Source organism: Dendrobates tinctorius, unplaced genomic scaffold (genome assembly GCF_039654945.1).
Source record: "Dendrobates tinctorius isolate UK_male_01 unplaced genomic scaffold, ASM3965494v1 ptg000143l, whole genome shotgun sequence".
NCBI lineage: Eukaryota > Metazoa > Chordata > Amphibia > Anura > Dendrobatidae > Dendrobates > Dendrobates tinctorius.
Window position 1 is genome coordinate 44377123 of NW_027361810.1, and position 18012 is coordinate 44395134.

Consider the following 18012-nt stretch of genomic DNA (forward strand, 5'->3'; position numbering starts at 1 on the left):
CATTCCTGCTTCAGTGAGCTACCTCCCCTAACCAATCAGCTACACGAGGCAGGCGGCCAAAATGAATGAAGACAGGAAAACTGCAAGTGCAAGGTCCCACCACGAAGCACTTGCAGTTAAATTGCATATGATATTTATTTAGGCTACAATGAAGGTATGGCTTCAATCAGCATGAAAGCACCTGTGCATTCATGCCATTAGTTTGAGGCCTAAAATCCACACATGTTCCCTTTACATAAAAGAAACATTCTTTTGAAAGGTCTGTTAGTTTAAGCCCTTGGCATATGGTGATTTGGAATAAAAATTCACTTTTTAATACCAGTTTGTTCACAGAAGTTTAACATGCTACTTGTATCTCATTTTGCCATGTAGCCTGCCCTTCAAATGTTTTTTAACGTACCCCTTATATTAGTTTTGTAATAATCGTGCCCATTGTTCTCCTGCAGCCATTCTAACCGTGATAGAAACCTTCTAATTCATTGCAGCCACCACCAATTGGTTCTTTAATTTAAGGGAATGAGGAATAGTCTCAAAGTCACAGGACATAGGTTTTCCTTGAAAGCTGCTCACCAATTCAAGCAAAAAATCTGAAGTGATATTTATAATATATCTATAATCCACTGCTCCATTTTTTTTGTATTCTTTTTTACAAGAAGGTGACTGCGCCAAAGCTTTTACTAAGGAAAGCATTTGCAGATTTTCTTCTTGTGCATTTCTAGGTATGCACCTAATGTGATATAATTACAGGCACAAAGAAGCGTATCATGTCTGCGGCAGGATTGTCGTGGAATTTATAAGGGTGAAGGTGATTATGCGGAGGGGGCGCTGGATGGCTTAAATGCGCTGACCCAGCTGCAAGCTGTTAATGTAATGATTTTAGGATGGCTGAGGCGACTTCTACCAACCCTACAAGTCAGAATAACCTTCGTTTTATTTTACACCGATCAAGCTGCATCCGTGAAATCCATAAACCTTGATGGATGTCATTTCGCACATAGTGTATCGTCATCTAAAGGAAACAATTCCGAAGTTCTAATCTCCAGAATGTAACGTTTGCGTGTGTCTCATTCCATTAGGTGTATAGCGGTGGATATCACGGGGACACCTCTGAAACATTTCTGGTTGGAAACGTGGATGAAAATGGACAGAAGTTAGTGAAGACCGCCAGGAGATGCAGAGATGAAGCAATAGCAGCCTGCAAGCCAGGAGCTCCCTTCTCTGTAATCGGAAACACAATCAGGTGACCGGCGGAACGTAGTGACAAGCGATGGGAAGGCTGGCAAGTGGGACACAGGTTATTGGTAGTCTGGAAGAAAGCTGATGACATGTTTTATGATTCAAAACCATCATTTGACTGATACCAGTGTGCGAATGACTACACCGGTACTGCTGTGCTTGGGCAAGAAAGATTTTTTTTTTTGTAAAAGTGAATTACCTGTGGGTCAGTAAAGATAACTGCGTAAAGAGACAAAGATGTCGATAAAATAACTGACTTAAAATTTTAGACCTGGCAGCAGACAGCCATGAAAAGCAAAAAAAAGCAAACCAATAAAATCTAGCGCTACAATAGTATTAGAGAGTGATACAAGCCGTATACAATGCTGTAAATAATAATAATGGTAGTATCGCTAATACAATCAATATAACACTATCCCAAAATAAAAATATGAAAGATAAAAAAAAAAGAGTAGATTCACTCTCCAACTATGAAAACGTACATCATGTAAGAGTCAAAAGTGAAAAATAAAAACTATATTTTTTTTTCTACTTAGTAGTGTCTTCAACTTCCATAGCTTAATATTGCAGGGTACACATAGTAGCAATTACCGGAAACAGTGCTCCACATGGATAAAAGACATTTTTATATCACACTGATGCAATAGACAATTTTTAGTGTCCAATGTATACTTGAGACATCTTTTTGCCAACCCTTTTTTTTCAGATGTTTTTTTATTCTAGACAGATATATGTAAAAAAAATATATAGAGAGAATTGTATTTTTTCTTTTGTTATGGTTTTTATGCTGGTTTATATTGATCCATCTTTTTCACTATTTTTCATATCTTACGGCTTTTTTTTCTGGTTTATAGTGAACTCATCTTTACATATCTTATGGTTTTGATTCTGGTTTGCAGTGAACCCATTTTTTCATATTTTTTCCCGTCTTACGGCATTTATTCTGGTTTTCAGTGAACCAATCTTTACTATTCTATGGTTTTTATTCTGTTTTATAGTGAACTCTTTTATTTCCACAATTTTACAGTGTTTATTCTGGTTTATAGTGAACCCATCTTTTCAGAATTTTCCTATTTTTTATTGAACCCATCTTTTCAGTATTTTTCATATTTTCTGATTTTTATTTTGATTTATAGTGAACCCATCTTTTCCCAATTTTTCACACTTTATGATTTTTATTTTGATAGTGAACCCATCTTTTCTTTTTTTATTTTTTTTTGCAGTACCATGAATTCTTATAGCATTAACAGACATTGAAGCCCAGGTCTTCCTGAGAAGAAAAAAAAAAAAAACATCAATGTATCATTTATATGTATTTATTGCTATAGAAATGTTGTAACTGATTCTGAATCTAACTTTAGCAAAAACCTCTTTGGGTTATATCTCCGAAGCTTTTATTGTAGACTTTGCACAAAATTGTGTTTTTGACAGTTTTAAATTATAGGCTAACTATCATCTGGAGGAAAGAAAAAAAAAACGGATAGTGTCTTTTTCTTCTTTTATAGGAAATGTTGAATCAGACCCCTACTGGGAAGAGAAATTTAATGCATATCTCACTATCTTACTATCCATGAATATAATGGAATGGAATTCAGAATGCGGTTTTATTTTTGCAAAAGGGATGAGTCGATAGGCGCACCTCGTATCTTCGAACACCTAGGGTTCAAACAAATTTGCTGGTGGCGTTCTTGCATTTTAACAAAATGTATTCTTATGTTGGAAAGGGCCAGAGAGTACGAAATTCTTATTCAGGCATTGTATGGAGCTCTGCATTCATAGCTGTGTCTAAAGGGCATGTCAGCCTTTGATTCTTTCTGAGAGGTAATTATCCTTTTCCTGTCACGGAACAACAAATGATAGCTAACTACACAGGCACATTTGCGGTAGTCACATTCATCAACTGCAGAAAAAAAAAAATTCAATTTAATTGTGCAACCCAGCTGCATATGAGCCTTTCAGCATATCTGTTGTTCCCTCTTTCTTCCTATTCCTCCTTCTAAATTTTTTTTTACTTTTTTTTTCCATGATTATTATCTTTTTTTTTTATATATTTTTTTTTTATTTTGTCTATTCCTCCTTTTTTTTTTACTCTGCACTTTCTTGTTAAAGTAATTTTCTTTTATGCCTTTTTTTTCTCTTCCCCCCCCCCATTGAAGGGATATGAATGTAGAAAATTATCACAATTACTCATATAATTGAGCCTCTTTGTAGCAAGTGCAACTCCTGTAGCCTTTCTCCTTCATGAAAATGGTTTCATTATAGGGTTTTTTCATATTCCCTGACACCATCTACACAGAGGAACAGGCGCGCAGATGAGATGTTCTCGGAACAGCGTGGATCAGTAAGGTCACAGTAGGAATAATTAGCTCTGCTATGGAAAGAGCTTGTAGGCCTTTTACCGCTACATAAATGTACTGTCCGTGGCTTTTAGTCACAGAAAAAACTTACTAACAAATGGAACTCCCGCCTACTACTTTGAAAAAAAAATTTGTATCAACACTACAATTTTCTATCATTAAGACTAATAACACAGAGCCTGCTATACATCAAGAGGAATAAAAAGAAAAATCTCACATTCAAGTGGCGGCTGGGTGCTGACCTTTGTTCCCTTTTTTTTTTTGTATGTGTGTGTACGACTTGACAAAAAAAAAAGGGACCCACACACTACTCCAACACCCAAGTGAATAGGAGCTGTTAGAGCCCTATTCTTTTTTTTTTTTTTTTTAATTTTTAATATTTTTGTTCCCTGATAAATCTCTGTATAAGGAAATAAAATTCTCATATTCGCAGCATTAATCGAATCTGTTAACAGAAACAAAATAATATATATATACACACACATATAATATATATATATATATATATATATATATATGTATATACCATTAAAAGAAGGCACAAGGATCGTAATTGAAGACGACATTGGGTTCCTCGTGTAAGGCAGCGGTGAATTTTGCTCGCATAGTGTAAATATTAATGGAGATAGAAAATGGCGTAGCACTGAAAACAACTGTATCCAAAACCGGTTCTCATTTAAATTTCAGCAGACGGGTGCCATTTGTTTTTGTGTCATTGTCTGGCATGCTTTAAATGGTAATTGGCCCTCTTTTTATATTCCGATCGCATCTGATGAATATTCTGATACCATAACTCAGTAATCTTTGTAATGTATTCCTTTTCTGAAGAGGAGAAAGGGGAAAAAAAAAAACAAAAACGCACAAAACAACAAAATGGGAGCACTACATTAATATTAACCCAGTAAACCCAAGAGATAGCTAATGCATACTTGCTTTTTTTAAACACTATCAAATTTTATTTTAAGAAAATTCCCATTGTTAGGACAAATTGCAAAAAATTTACAATAAAAAAAAACATTTGTAATTAAAGTATCCTGGTACTGGTTGACGGATCAGATTGATGTATTTTGTGTTTTTTTTTTTATTATTTTATACAAACTAATTTAAATTTAAATCCTCACAATCTCTTACGTAATGAATGCAATTTTTTAATTTTTGTTCTGATCTAAAAAAGATAGATATACATTGGAATAGATTTACATTTGTCTGATTTTATGGCTTAATTAAAATTAGAAAAAATAAATAATTTCACACAAACCTATGTCCGGTTTAGTATATTGAGCGATACAAAAGTGTCAAAATAATAATGCTTATAATTTAAAAATGGTCATTTATTAACTTCTCCAAAAAGTTCAGTGTGAGGTTAATTGCACTTGTTAGAGAACAGGCATCTAAAGTTTGTTGTTCCTAGTTTATTGAAGCTTTTTTTATCAGCCTGTAATGGGAAAATTATTTTGTTTTATTGCATAGACTTAAATAAATTGGAATAATCCTTTTTTTTTTAAATTATGATTTTTATTTTTTTTTCTAATTAGTTAATTTTAAACAATAAGTCGAACAGGAAAATAAATCATTTTATTGTCAACTTTTATAACGTAGAATGACAGTTACTGTAAATGACAATTACCAAGCATTTCACTGTACTTGAAAACGCAATGCTAGAAATTATCGTTCATAACAATCCATCACGTTTGCTTTTGACAAAAGGAACACAAGATAAGTTTAACTTCATTGTGAGGAAAACAGAGTGATTTATGTGCCATTTGTAAATCAAAAAATGCCAGTGAATGCGGCTTGTAACTTCAGCAACGTTCATAGGGTGAAGAGAAATTTATTTATTTTAATTTCTTATATGGAATTGCATTTTATACTAAGATTGTATTAAAAAATAACTTACATGAGCCGTTGTGGCATTATGAGCACTTGAAGTGGTAATTATATACATTTAGCCTATGAATTTGCTGAAGACCCGTTACATCACTAATGCATGTGTCGTAAGGAAGCACTCCCATTATTTTTTTTATTCCCTAAATCTGTGTAAATGTTAGTTAATCTGCTCACCGATCACCCTCTTGTCCGGGATCCGGCGCCACTCCGCTCCTCTTCTGAGTCATGTGTCTTTCGGGATCACACTGCGTACTGTGTGAGCTGGAAGTCTCTTTTTCCAATGTAAACCTATAGAGATTTGTTCTGACACTCCATAGACTTAAATTGTAAAAGACACTTCCGGGTCACACAGAGCGCAGTGTGATCCCGAAAGTCTAAATGACCATCACATGACTCAGAAGAGGAGTGGAGCGGCGCTAGATCCCGGAGAAGAGAGCAATGGGTGAGTAGATTAGCACACTAAAAATTAACTAGAGTGCTTCTTTAGATCAATGTAGTGTAAGTCACTTTTATAGACTAAAGTAATAGACATTACAGTGCAAAAATACATTAGGCAATTTTTAGTGAGACATTAGAGTGCAAGAGTTAAAAATTATTTATTTTTACTAAGATGCCAGGAGATCGGCCAATTGCCCACCCCAGCACAAAAATTACTTAAGGTGGCTGTCCCATAAAATTCATCTATAAGGATAGATGATCGGACATGATTGAATATTTTGAAATTCAAATTTTCCAGGTTCAATAAATTTTTCCAAAAGTTTTCATAAACCATGAAAACGCAATACTGCAAAGCCTCTGAGGTCTTCTAGGGCTGTATCCTACCCCCGTAATGTCAAAGTGGCCTCACCAAAAAAACAAATAGTATTCTGGTAGTAACCAGCAGCCTATTTAATAACACAGTGCACTGACAGACTTGTTACGGGGTTTTAAATAAAAAATAAAAAAAAAAGTTGAAAAATTATTCCTCTTAGTCATTTGTGATGAAGCAGACCATTCTGTGCAAGACCGTGACTTCAACTGATGATGTTTCCATCAGAGATAACATCATTCTGCTGGCATTGAAATGAGTGATGTGCCATATATACCATAATGCTCTCTTTTCCTCTCTACTAATTCTTTGGCCGGATGCAAAGAAGACCAATTGTGCTTTTCATTTGGTAATACAGTTGTGGCCAAAAGTATTGACACCCCTGCTATTCTGTCAGATAATCAGTTTCTTCCTGAAAATGATTGCAAACACAAATTCTTTGGTATTATTATCTTCATTTAATTTGTCTTAAATGAAAAAGCACAAAAAGAATTGTCCTAAAGCCAAATTGGATATAATTCCACACCAAACATAAAAAAGAAGGTGGACAAAAGTATTGGCACTGTTCGAAAAATCATGTGATGCTTCTCTAATTTGTGTAATTAACAGCACCTGTAACTTACCTGTGGCACCTAACAGGTGTTGGCAATAACTAAATCACACTTGCAGCCAGTTGGCATGGATTAAAGTTGACTCAACCTCTGTCCTGTGTCCTTGTGTGTACCACATTGAGCATGGAGAAAAGAAAGAAGACCAAAGAACTGTCTGAGGACTTGAGAAACCAAATTGTGAGGAAGCATGAGCAATCTCAAGGCTACAAGTCCATCTCCAAAGACCAGAATGTTCCTGTGTCTACCGTGCGCAGTGTCATCAAGAAGTTTAAAGCCCATGGCACTGTGGCTAACCTCCCTAGATGTGGCCGGAAAATAAAAATTGACAAGAGATTTCAATGCAAGATTGTGCGGATGTTGGATAAAGTACCTCGACTAACATCCAAACAAGTTCAAACTGCCCTGCAGTCCGAGGGTACAACAGTGTCAACCCGTACTATCCGTTGGCGTCTGAATGAAAAGGGACTGTATGGTAGGAGACCCAGGAAGACCCCACTTCTTACCCCGAGACACAAGCCAGGCTGGAGTTTGCCAAAACTTATCTGAAAAAGCCTAAAACGTTTTGGAAGAATGTTCTCTGGTCAGATGAGGCAAAAGTAGAGCTTTTTGGGCAAAGGCATCAACATAGAGTTTACAGGAGAAAAAAGAGGCATTCAAAGAAAAGAACACGGTCCCTACAGTCAAACATGGCGGAGGTTCCCTGATGTTTTGGGGTTGCTTTGCTGCCTCTGGCACTGGACTGCTTGATTGTGTGCATGGCATTATGAAGTCTGAAGACTACCAACAAATTTTGCAGCATAATGTAGGGCCCAGTGTGAGGAAGCTGGGTCTCCCTCAGAGGTCATGGGTCTTCCAGCAGGACAATGACCCAAAACACACTTCAAAAAGCACTAGAAAATGGTTTGAGAGAAAGCACTGGAGACTTCTAAGGTGGCCAGCAATGAGTCCAGACCTGAATCCCATAGAACAACTGTGGAGAGATCTAAAAATGGCAGTTTGGAGAAGGCACCCTTCAAATATCAGGGACCTGGAGCAGTTTGCCAAAGAAGAATGGTCTAAAATTCCAGCAGAGCATTGTAAGAAACTCATTGATGGTTACCGGAAGCGGTTGGTCGCAGTTATTTTGGCTAAAGGTTGTGCAACCAAGTATTAGGCTGAGGGTGCCAATACTTTTGTCTGGCCCATTTTTGGAGTTTTGTGTGAAATGATCAATGTTTTGCTTTTTGCTTCATTCTCTTTTGTGTTTTTTCATTTAAGACAAATTAAATGAAGATAATAATACCAAAGAATTTGTGTTTGCAATCATTTTCAGGAAGAAAGTATTATCTGCCAGAATTGCAGGGGTGTCAATACTTTTGGCCACAACTGAGCTACTGCCCAGATGACTGATGGCGATGGTGCCTTTGCTGCTGCTTGCAGCTACCACATTATTGGGCATGTTTGTTTGTTTTTTACACTATTCCATGCATTGCCATAGCCACTTTTTCTTTCACCACACATTTTGTACAACAATATAATTAACTATTTACAATCATTTGATCCCTAATTTAACATCCATTGCCATAAATGATGTAACTAGTAGGTAGCAAAGTAGGTAGCAAAATCTGGCAGCAGGCCGCTGTATAGTTGTGGAGGGGAATGGCTGTCAGGCTGTCATATGATAGGCTCAGAACAAAATAGATCAAAGATTGCAACTTGAAAGCCATAGGTTACAGAGAACATAAAGTGTATGCCCCCTCCCTTATGTCCTATATTATTGTCTGCCCTTGTGTTCTGAATGGGTTTTGATCTTTACACTCAATTTAACTGTAGTCGGGGATCATTAGTAAATACAATAGTAAGTTGGTAAAATCATAAGAGTTATTGCTGAGGTTGACTTGTCTCCATTTTACCGCTGTGAAAAATGTTTTGTACCTTAACCTAATAATTTGTTCCTTCATCTTTTGTAAACAAGATTTAGAAGCAAACAAATCCTATAACTTGGTCCTAGTCTTTTACACGTTTTGTTTACTAGAGTTATTCACAAAACGTTCTAGTTGGGCTGCTGGGACCCCCACCAACCCCGAGAATGGCGTTCTGGAACGCGCTATTGGAATGGAGTGAGTGGTAGGTGCGCATTTACGCTATTGTGCCATCAATTTTCTAGGGGATTGCTTGAGGTACCTAGTTTCCAGTGGTTGGACTCCTAACAATCTTGTGGATAAGTAGTAACTTTAACCCCCTCCCAAATCCACCATCCATGTATGGCGCAAGTCAGGAGTGGGTCTATGAAGCTGAGCATGCCTCATACATGGCAGAAATTGTCTGTGACACGTGTGTTAAATGGCGCTGTCAATCTGTGACAGATGCATTTATAGTGTACCAGCTTGAGGGAGTGCCATTCCACATGCCTATTTGCCTCTTCGTGACTCATTCACAGGGCACCGATGATTTCCTATGACATCTGAGGGTCTTGTGAAGACACCCTGGTATATGATCCTGGTGCCCCTTTGAAACCGAGGTAATGGCTGGACTTTAAAGAAGTCTGTGATTTTTACTGTATGAACTGATAATGAAGTAAGGTTATATAGTATAGGCAATTAGACGATTGCAGGTTGAAGTCCCCTGAGGGGACTAACCAATACAGTAAAAATTAAAAAAAATAAAAATAAAAATTAATCCCTTTTTTCCATATTAAATAAAAAACATAAAAATGTATCAAGCAAAAGTAAAAGAAATGCAAAGATTTGATAACACTGTGTCCTTAAAAGTCTGATCTATCAAAATATAACATTAGTTAACCCAATCGCGTAAGCACAATAGAGAAAAAAAAGAAAAGATTGTTGGTTTCTTTTTTGGCAAAGCAAAAAAAAATGAAATAGGTGATTAAAACGTCATATGTATCTTAAAATAGTATGAATAAAAACATCTGCTTGTCCAGCAAAAAGCTCGTCCTCCCATCGCTCTATCGACTGAAAAAGAAAATGTTTCAGGTCTCCGGAAGATGGCAACATACCTCCCCCCAATTTTTTTTATTTTTTACAAATTTCTGAAATTTTTTTTTAACAAGAACATAGTAAAGAAAATTGAAAAAGTTAAATGTACTGATGAGGACAACGATGATGCTTTATTGCATTATGAATGGCACAAAAAGTCAATATTTTTTTCCCAATTTCCAGTGCATTGTGTGGTGAAATAGATGGTGGCATTCAAAAGTACAACTCCTCCCGCAAAAAAAACAATCCCTCATATGTCTATGTGGATGGAAAAATAAAAGTTATGGCTTTTTTAAAAAAGGAAGGAAAAAATGAAACCATACAAATGAAAATTGGCCGCAGATTTGCTGCGGTTTATTTTCCACAGCATGTTACTTCCTTTTGGCGGAACCAAAGCTGCAGTGTACGTTCCGGGACATACAAATCAATCAATCTCTCTCGCTCATCCGCACTGACAAACCGCACTAGAACCTGCATCAAATCCGCTGTGCACATGCTAGGAATCCGCAGGAAAAATGCATGTGTTTTACCCTGCGGTTTCTGACAAGAGATATGGATTCTCTGCAGAAAAAGCCGCAGACTAATCCGCAACGTGTGCACACACCCTAGCAGATCACCATACAGTATTATCATGTTATCAGCAGCACATCTACAGTTTACACCCCATAGTCCTCCATATAATATAATCTGCCCCATAGTCCTCCATATAGTATAATACACTCCTCAGTCCTCCATATATTAAAATACACTGCTCAGTCCTCCATATAGTATAATACACTCCTCATAGTTCTCTATATAGTATAATGTACCACCATAGTCACCCATGTAGTACAATTCACTTCCCATAGCATAATGCACCCCATAGTTCTTCATATAATGTATTCCCCATAGTCCTCGATACAGTATAATGCAGCCCACATATCATATAATGCAGCCACCCCACAGAGTATAATGCAGCCCCGCCATACAATATAATGTAACCTCCATAGAATATAATGCAGCCCCTCTCATAGTATAATGCAGCCACCCCTTAGAGAATAATGCAGCTACCCCACAGAATATAATGTAACCCCCATAGAATATAATGCAGCCCCACCCCCCCATATAGTATAATGCAGCCCCTCCATAGAATATATGGCAACTCCCTCATAGGATATAATGCAGCCCCTTATATAGTATAATGTAGCCCCTCCATAGAATACAATGTAGCCCTCCTCATATAGTATAATGCAGCCCCCATCGAATATAATAAGTATAATACAGCCCCCCATAGAATATAACGTAGCCCCAAATAGATTATAATACGGCCTACCTCCCCATAGAATATAATGTCCCCCATATTATATAACACAGCCTCCCCCTATAGAATATAGTGTAAAATGTACCCCCCATGGTATTTAACACAGCCTCTTAGTATATAGCTCAGCACGACATGGTATATAGCCCAGCACCACATGGTATATACCACAGCACCACATAGTATACAGCCCAGCCCACCATGGTATACACCACAGCATGGTATACAGCCCACCATGGTATAATACAGCCCACCATGGTATATTACAGCCCACCATGGTATACAGGCTGTATACCATGCTGGGCTGTATAATACAGCCCAGCATGGTAAAATACAGCCCAGCATGGTATAATACAGCCCAGAATGGTCTAATACAGCCCAGCACAGTATATAGCCCCCCCCAGAATGGTATATTACAGCCCAGCATGGTATATAGCCCCCCCAGAATAGTATAATATAGCCCAGCATGGTATATAGCCCCCCCAAAATGGTATAATACAGCCCAGCACAGTATAATACAGCCCAGCATGGTATATAGCCCCCCAGCATGGTATGATACAGCCAAGCATGTTGTATAGACCCCCAGAGTGGCCCCATAGTCCAGTACTCACACTAATTTAAAAAAAAAAAAAAGAACTTCTCACCTTCTCCTCGTGTCTGCGCTGCTGGCTGCTCCTGTCTCCTCCTGCTCTGTCTGGCACACAGAGCGCGATGACGTCATCGCACCCCCGCTGTGTCAGAGGCAGAGCGGGGAATGATGGGAGAGGGAGCGTCAGCTGACGCTCTCTTCGTTATCACTGCCTCCTTCAATGCGGCGGCGGCAGACTGGCCCCCCTGCCTCACAGGGGCCCCATAGCGGTTGTGTGATGTGCCGCTGGCTGGGGGCCCCTGGAGGAACGGGGGCCCTAGGCAGCTGCCTGGTCTGCCTGCCCCTAACGCCGGCCCTGCATTTATGATATTGGTCTCTTCTTATGTGGCCATCAGGGACCAAGGCCTGAGGTCAACTGTATTTGTAAAATTAGGTTTTCTTTTGCTGCGTATGACCTAGGCATTATTAATGCAATTTAGGGACAATTTAGGAATGGATAAAACCCAGTTTCCATAGAAAATTGGGTACAAAATAATTACAGGTAGATTGCTAAATGGGACCCTGCCAATCACTGGACTGAAATCTATGTTTCTGGGATAGTGTGGGTCCATTAGTTATCTGCACAACAACTCCTGCTAGTGTGGACTCTTAAGGTGTTTTTTCAAATTGCTTTATGTGCCCCAATCAGGGCAAATATTCAAAATCCCTTGCAAAATGGGGTCTGGATGATGCACCAACAGGGACAAAAGACTGGAAAGGTGACCGCAAAGCGAACGTGCACTCTGCCATGCACTTTTTTCGGGAGTGTACGTCTACAGGAGGCAAACAATCAGAAGTAGTAGACATTGTCTGCGTCCTGTAGGTGTACTCTCCCGGGAAAAAAAAATGCATGGCAGAGTGCACGTTCGCTCTGCTGTCATAATTCCAGTCTATTGGCTCCCTTGGCGCGTGCATCCGGTCCCTAAATTGCAGGGGACTTTGGACGTATTCCCCGACAGAGTCACACAAAGCAATGTGAAAGCACCCTAATATATAGTTGACATCCTGGTGCAATGGATTGGCAACTCGTCAATTACCAAATATTATAATGAACACACCATCTAAGGAGTCAAGGTAGCTGGAGGCCTGACTAAGGCCCCCATGTATTCTTGGTGTATTTATCAGTCGCTGCCAAAATCACCGATAGGCTCTAATATGCTTGCACTGTATTACATTAGTCATCAGAAGGTGTTAAGGCTCCGTCACACACAGCGATCTCGCTAGCGAGATCGCTGATTTTGTGACGCCACAGCGATCTCGCCAGCGAGATCGCTGTGTGTGACGGGGATCAGCGACTGACCCCCTGCCAGTTATCGCTGATTGTACTCGATTGGCCTGGGTCGTTTTTCGATCGCTGGTCTCCCGCTGGCCGGCACGCATCGCTGCGTGTGGCAACAAGAGACCAGCGATCAGCGACGCTGGATGCTAGTTTCTAATGTAAACATCGGGTATCCAGGAGCCGCGGACAGCTCACCAGCGATCAGCCTAACGATGTTCCAGCGATCCCATCATGTTGGATCGTTGGTGGGATCACTGGGACATCGTTATGTGTAACGGGGCCTTTAGAATAAAAAAAAGTGTAAAAACTAATTTAAATAATTTGTCAATCTAAAATTTCCTTGTAGTGAAACCTAAAATAAATCTGTCCATGTAATAAAGCTAAAGGGGTTTTGCATTTTTTTTAAGTAATGCTCAAATGATTACATATAGTGATGAGCAAGTATGCTCGTCACTCTGGTTTTCCCGAGCATGCTTGGGTGCTCTCTGAGTATTTGGGCGTGATCGGAGATTTAGATTCTGTCGCCGCAGCTGCTAGACAGCCTGAATACATGTGGGGATTGCCTGTTTGTTAGGGAATCCCCACATGTATTCAGACTGTCTAGCAGCCGCAAATCATTCAGCTGCGGCGACAAAAACTAAATTTCCATGCTCGGGAAAACCCAAGTAATGAGCATACTCGCTCATCACTAATTAGATACTATTAAAAAAAAAAACAAGTAGGTAGCTCACTGACGTTGCTGCCATCTTTTGTGTTTTGGCCTCAGTCGTTATGTCACATACATTACCACTGCAGCCAATCACTGAGCTTAGGGTGAGTACTATCTGTATTTATTTATTTGTTTACTGGTATTTAATCATTTGGGGACAAATTTTCTAAAAGTGGAAAAACTTTTAAACTATAAAGTCAGAAGTTTCTTTCCCATTATCCCACTAAAAAAGCCCTTTAATGACCATATTAATAGGAATTAATTACCTTTCTAATTGATCTTTTTATTACAATTCTGCTTCCTTTATTAACTATTGTTTCCAATATAAAATTAGACTTCTTGACAACAGATCAAGGTTAAAAATATCCTATTATTTTGTCAACAGCTTATTTGCAAACATAAATGTTTCCATGGTAACAGACTACAAACATGTCCTGCGTAGTCAGACCCTGCAGATATAATCCTTTCCACCTGTCCCTGACATCTTCTTGGCATACTTTCAGTAGGTTGCAAGAAGTTGGGTCTTATGGAACAGGATTGCAGTATCAGACTATATAGTGTGTGCGTGTATGCTGTTACTCTGTATACAAATATCAAAAGACTAAATGTCACTTCCAAACAAAACAGATGTGAACAGGTGCATACTAAGAGTAGCCACCTCCATATATAACTAATAAAGTAGCACTCTGCAACTCTATAGCATGTAAACATAAAATATGTAAAACTGGAATTGCATTACTGCTTTAGAACAGAAAAAAATGAAGATAATTAGCGCATAAATTGGCCCATGTACTGTATGTCAAGCAGCCACGACAAGGCGATCTTCCTTGCTTGGAACGTAACCTAAAGTGTTTCCTTTTAATGTTGTTTGATATTTATATACAGAGTGCACCTTTGTTATTTACTAGTGCTTCTTGCAAAATAAGAATATCATCAAAAAGTTAATTTATTTCAGTTCTTCAATACAAAAAGTGAAACTCATATATATATAACTCCTAGTGATCTATTTCAAGTGTTTATTTCTGTTAATGTTACAGCCAATGAAAACCCAAAAGTCATTATCTCAGTAAACTAGAATACTTTATTATACCAGCTTGAAAAGTGATTTTAAATTTTGAAATGTTGGCCTACTGAAATGTGTGTTCAGTGAATGCACTCAATACTTGGTCGGGGCTCCTTTTGCATCAATTACTGCAGCAATGCGGCGTGGCATGGAGGCGATCAGCCTGTAGCACTGCTGAGGTGTTATGGAAGCCCAGGTTGCTTTGATAGGAGCCTTCAGCTCATCTGCATTTTTGGGTCTGGTGCCTCTCATCTTCCTCTTGATTCTCTATGGGGTTAAGGTCAGGCGAGTTTGCTGGCCAATCAAACATAGTGATACTGTTGTTTGTAATTGGTACTTTTGGCAGTGTGGACAGGGGCCAAGTCCTGCTGGAGAATGAAATTTCCTTCTCCATAAAGCTTGTTGGCAGAGGGAAGCATGAAGTGCTCTAAAATTTCCTGGTAGACTGCTGTGCTGACTTTGGTCTTGATAAAACACAGGGGACCTACACCAGCAGATGACATGGCTCCCCAAACCATCAGTGAATGTGGAAACTTCACACTAGACCTCCAGCAGCTTGGATTGTGGCCTCTCCACTCTTCCTCCAGACTCTGGGACCTTGATTTCAAAATGAAATGTAAAATTTTCTTTCATCTGAAAACAACACCTTGGACCACAGAGAAACAGTCCAGTTCTTTTTCTCCTTGGCCCAGGTAAGACGCTTCTGGCATCTGTTGGCCATGAATGGCTTGACACAAGGTGTGTGACACTTGTAGCCCATGTCCTGGATACGTCTGTGTGTGGTGGCTCTTGAAGCAATGACTCCAGCAGCAGTCCACTCCTTGTGAATCTTCCCCACATTTTGTGCTTGTGCACCTTTTTCTACCACACTTTTTCCTTCCACTCAACTTTCCATTACCATGTTTGGATACAGTACTCTGTGAACAGCCAGCTTCTTTAGCAATGACCTTTTGTGGCTTACCCTCCTTGTGGAGTGTGTCAATGACTGCCTTCTGATGATTGTGGAATCTATTGAAACAGACTAAGGGACCTTTTTAAACAATTTGGAAGCCTTTGAAAGTGTTTTTGTTAATTATTCTAATTTACTGAGGTAATGACTTTTGGGTTTTCATTGGCTGTAAGCCATAATCATCAACATTAACAGAAATAAACACGTGAAATAGATCACTCGTCTGTAATGACTTTATACAATAATAGCTGAAGAGCCCGGCGCTGCTCGGGCATAGTAACTAACTACGATTAGTTATAACAAATATATATATATGTGTGTGTATAAAGCTGAGTGTAGAGCCCCGCCCATTCCACATAGCCACATTCACTATAATATCCCACATCATCCCGTCAGCCAGAGTCACTGCACAACTACCACTAATATCCCACATCATCCCATCAGCCAGAGCCACCGGACTACTACCACTAATATCCCACATCCTCCCATCAGTCTGGAGTCAGAACCAGAGCGCTGAGTGGAACGGTCCTAACTTCCATACTGGGGATCCCTTTAAGAGAGGCCTGGCGTCAGAACCAGAGCGCTGAGTGGATTTTCCCTGACTTCCATACCAATGATCCCTTTAATAGAAGCCTGAGGTGAGAATCAGAGCGCTGAAGGATTTACCCTAACTTCCATACAGGAGATCCCTTTAAGAGAGGCCTGGGGTCATTACCAAAGCACAGAGTGGATTTTCCCTCACTTGAGTACAGAGGACCCCTTTAAGAGGGGACTTTGGTCACAGCTGGAGTGCTGAGTGGATTTGCCCTAACTTCCATACCGGGGATCCCTAAGAGAGCCTGGGGTCAGTACCAGAGCATTTGACGGCAATTGTCCTGACTTCCATACTGGGGATCCCTTTAAGAGAGGCCTAGGGTCTGAATTAAAGCGCTGGATGGATTTGCCCTGACTTCCATACCGGAGATCCCTTTAAGAAAGGCTTGGGGTCATTACCAAAGCGCAGAGTGGATTTGCCCTAAATTCCATACCAATGATCCCTTTAAGAGGACCCTGGGGTCAGTACCAAAGCGCTGGATGGATTTGCTCTGACTTCCATACCAATGATCCCTTTAAGAGGGAAGATGTGCCTACAGGATGGAGGATGTATGATGTGTATATAGGCACGGGAGGGGGGGGATTCATTTCTGTCATGTGCTCTCTGCTCCTTTCAGGGGGGCAGACAATGGCTGGGAGCTTATGTTCCCGGGGATGCTAGATTTCTCCCACCATGTCAGTGTCTGCTGAGGTGTTGTCAAGTGGGAAAACTGTTGGTCATAGCAACCAAACACAGCTCAGCTACTTTTAACCAGCTATGGTGAAATGAGAGATGCTTAGTGATTGTTGGCAAGGAAAACTGTTGCTCATAACAACCAATCACAGCTCAGCTTCTTTTGAACAGCTGTGGTGAAATGAAAAATGTTTCGTGATTGGTTGGTGATACACACACACACACACATTCATTTTTATATATAGAGATATGAGTTTCACTTTTTGTATTGAAGAACTGAAATAAATTAACTTTTTGATGATATTCTAAGTTTGTGAGAAAGACCTGTATATATGGAGATGGCTACTTTTTGTATGCACCTGTTCACACCTATTCTGTTTGGAAGTGACGTTCTGTCTTTTGATATTTATGTACATAAGCTCTCTGAATTTGTGTAAGTATCTTTATTTTTTCCTATTTTCTAGAGCAGTAATTCAGTTGCAATTTCATATATTTCATGTTTACATGTTATAGTGTTACAGAGTGCTACTTTATTTGTTATTCTGTTACTATGGATACACATAGGTCTGCATAGGACCTGTAGACGCAACATTTTTTAAAGGTCCTTCATGTTTTATTTAATTTAAAGAATTGATAGGAACTCATTGCATTGTGATCTAATTACTGCAAATTATTTTAGCTGGATAGTGGATTCATGCCATTTACTTTACATCAAACCTTTGGTGCATTATAGAAGTCGATGTGACCACAAGTTTGAAAAAAAAAAAAACATTTCTGAAACTAATCAGAGAAGAAAAAAAAGTCTGCATTCATGAACTGAAGAATGCAAATTGGCAAAAAATGTTAAATACACCACATTAATTGGCATGGCATTTTAGGGCTCAGCTCCTAAGCTAACAATCTATCCAGTAATATCTTAAATCCAAAGCTTGTCCTATACTTGGAA

At 39.1% G+C, this 18012-nt stretch overlaps 1 protein-coding gene and 1 long non-coding RNA gene across 6 annotated transcripts in view; one reads left to right on the forward strand and one right to left on the reverse strand.

The window, feature by feature from the left end:
* The window catches only part of METAP1D (methionyl aminopeptidase type 1D, mitochondrial), a 223975-nt gene that overhangs the window by 154970 nt on the left and 50993 nt on the right, over positions 1 to 18012 (forward strand). For all 5 annotated transcript variants that reach the window (XM_073545880.1, XM_073545882.1, XM_073545883.1 and 2 more), the window contains one exon: positions 1077 to 1240. In XM_073545880.1, coding sequence (XP_073401981.1) covers positions 1077 to 1240 — 164 coding nt within the window. The remainder of the gene's footprint in view (positions 1 to 1076; positions 1241 to 18012) is intronic.
* Positions 1 to 18012, reverse strand: part of LOC141049422 (uncharacterized) — a 93655-nt gene that overhangs the window by 7568 nt on the left and 68075 nt on the right. The window lies entirely within an intron of this gene.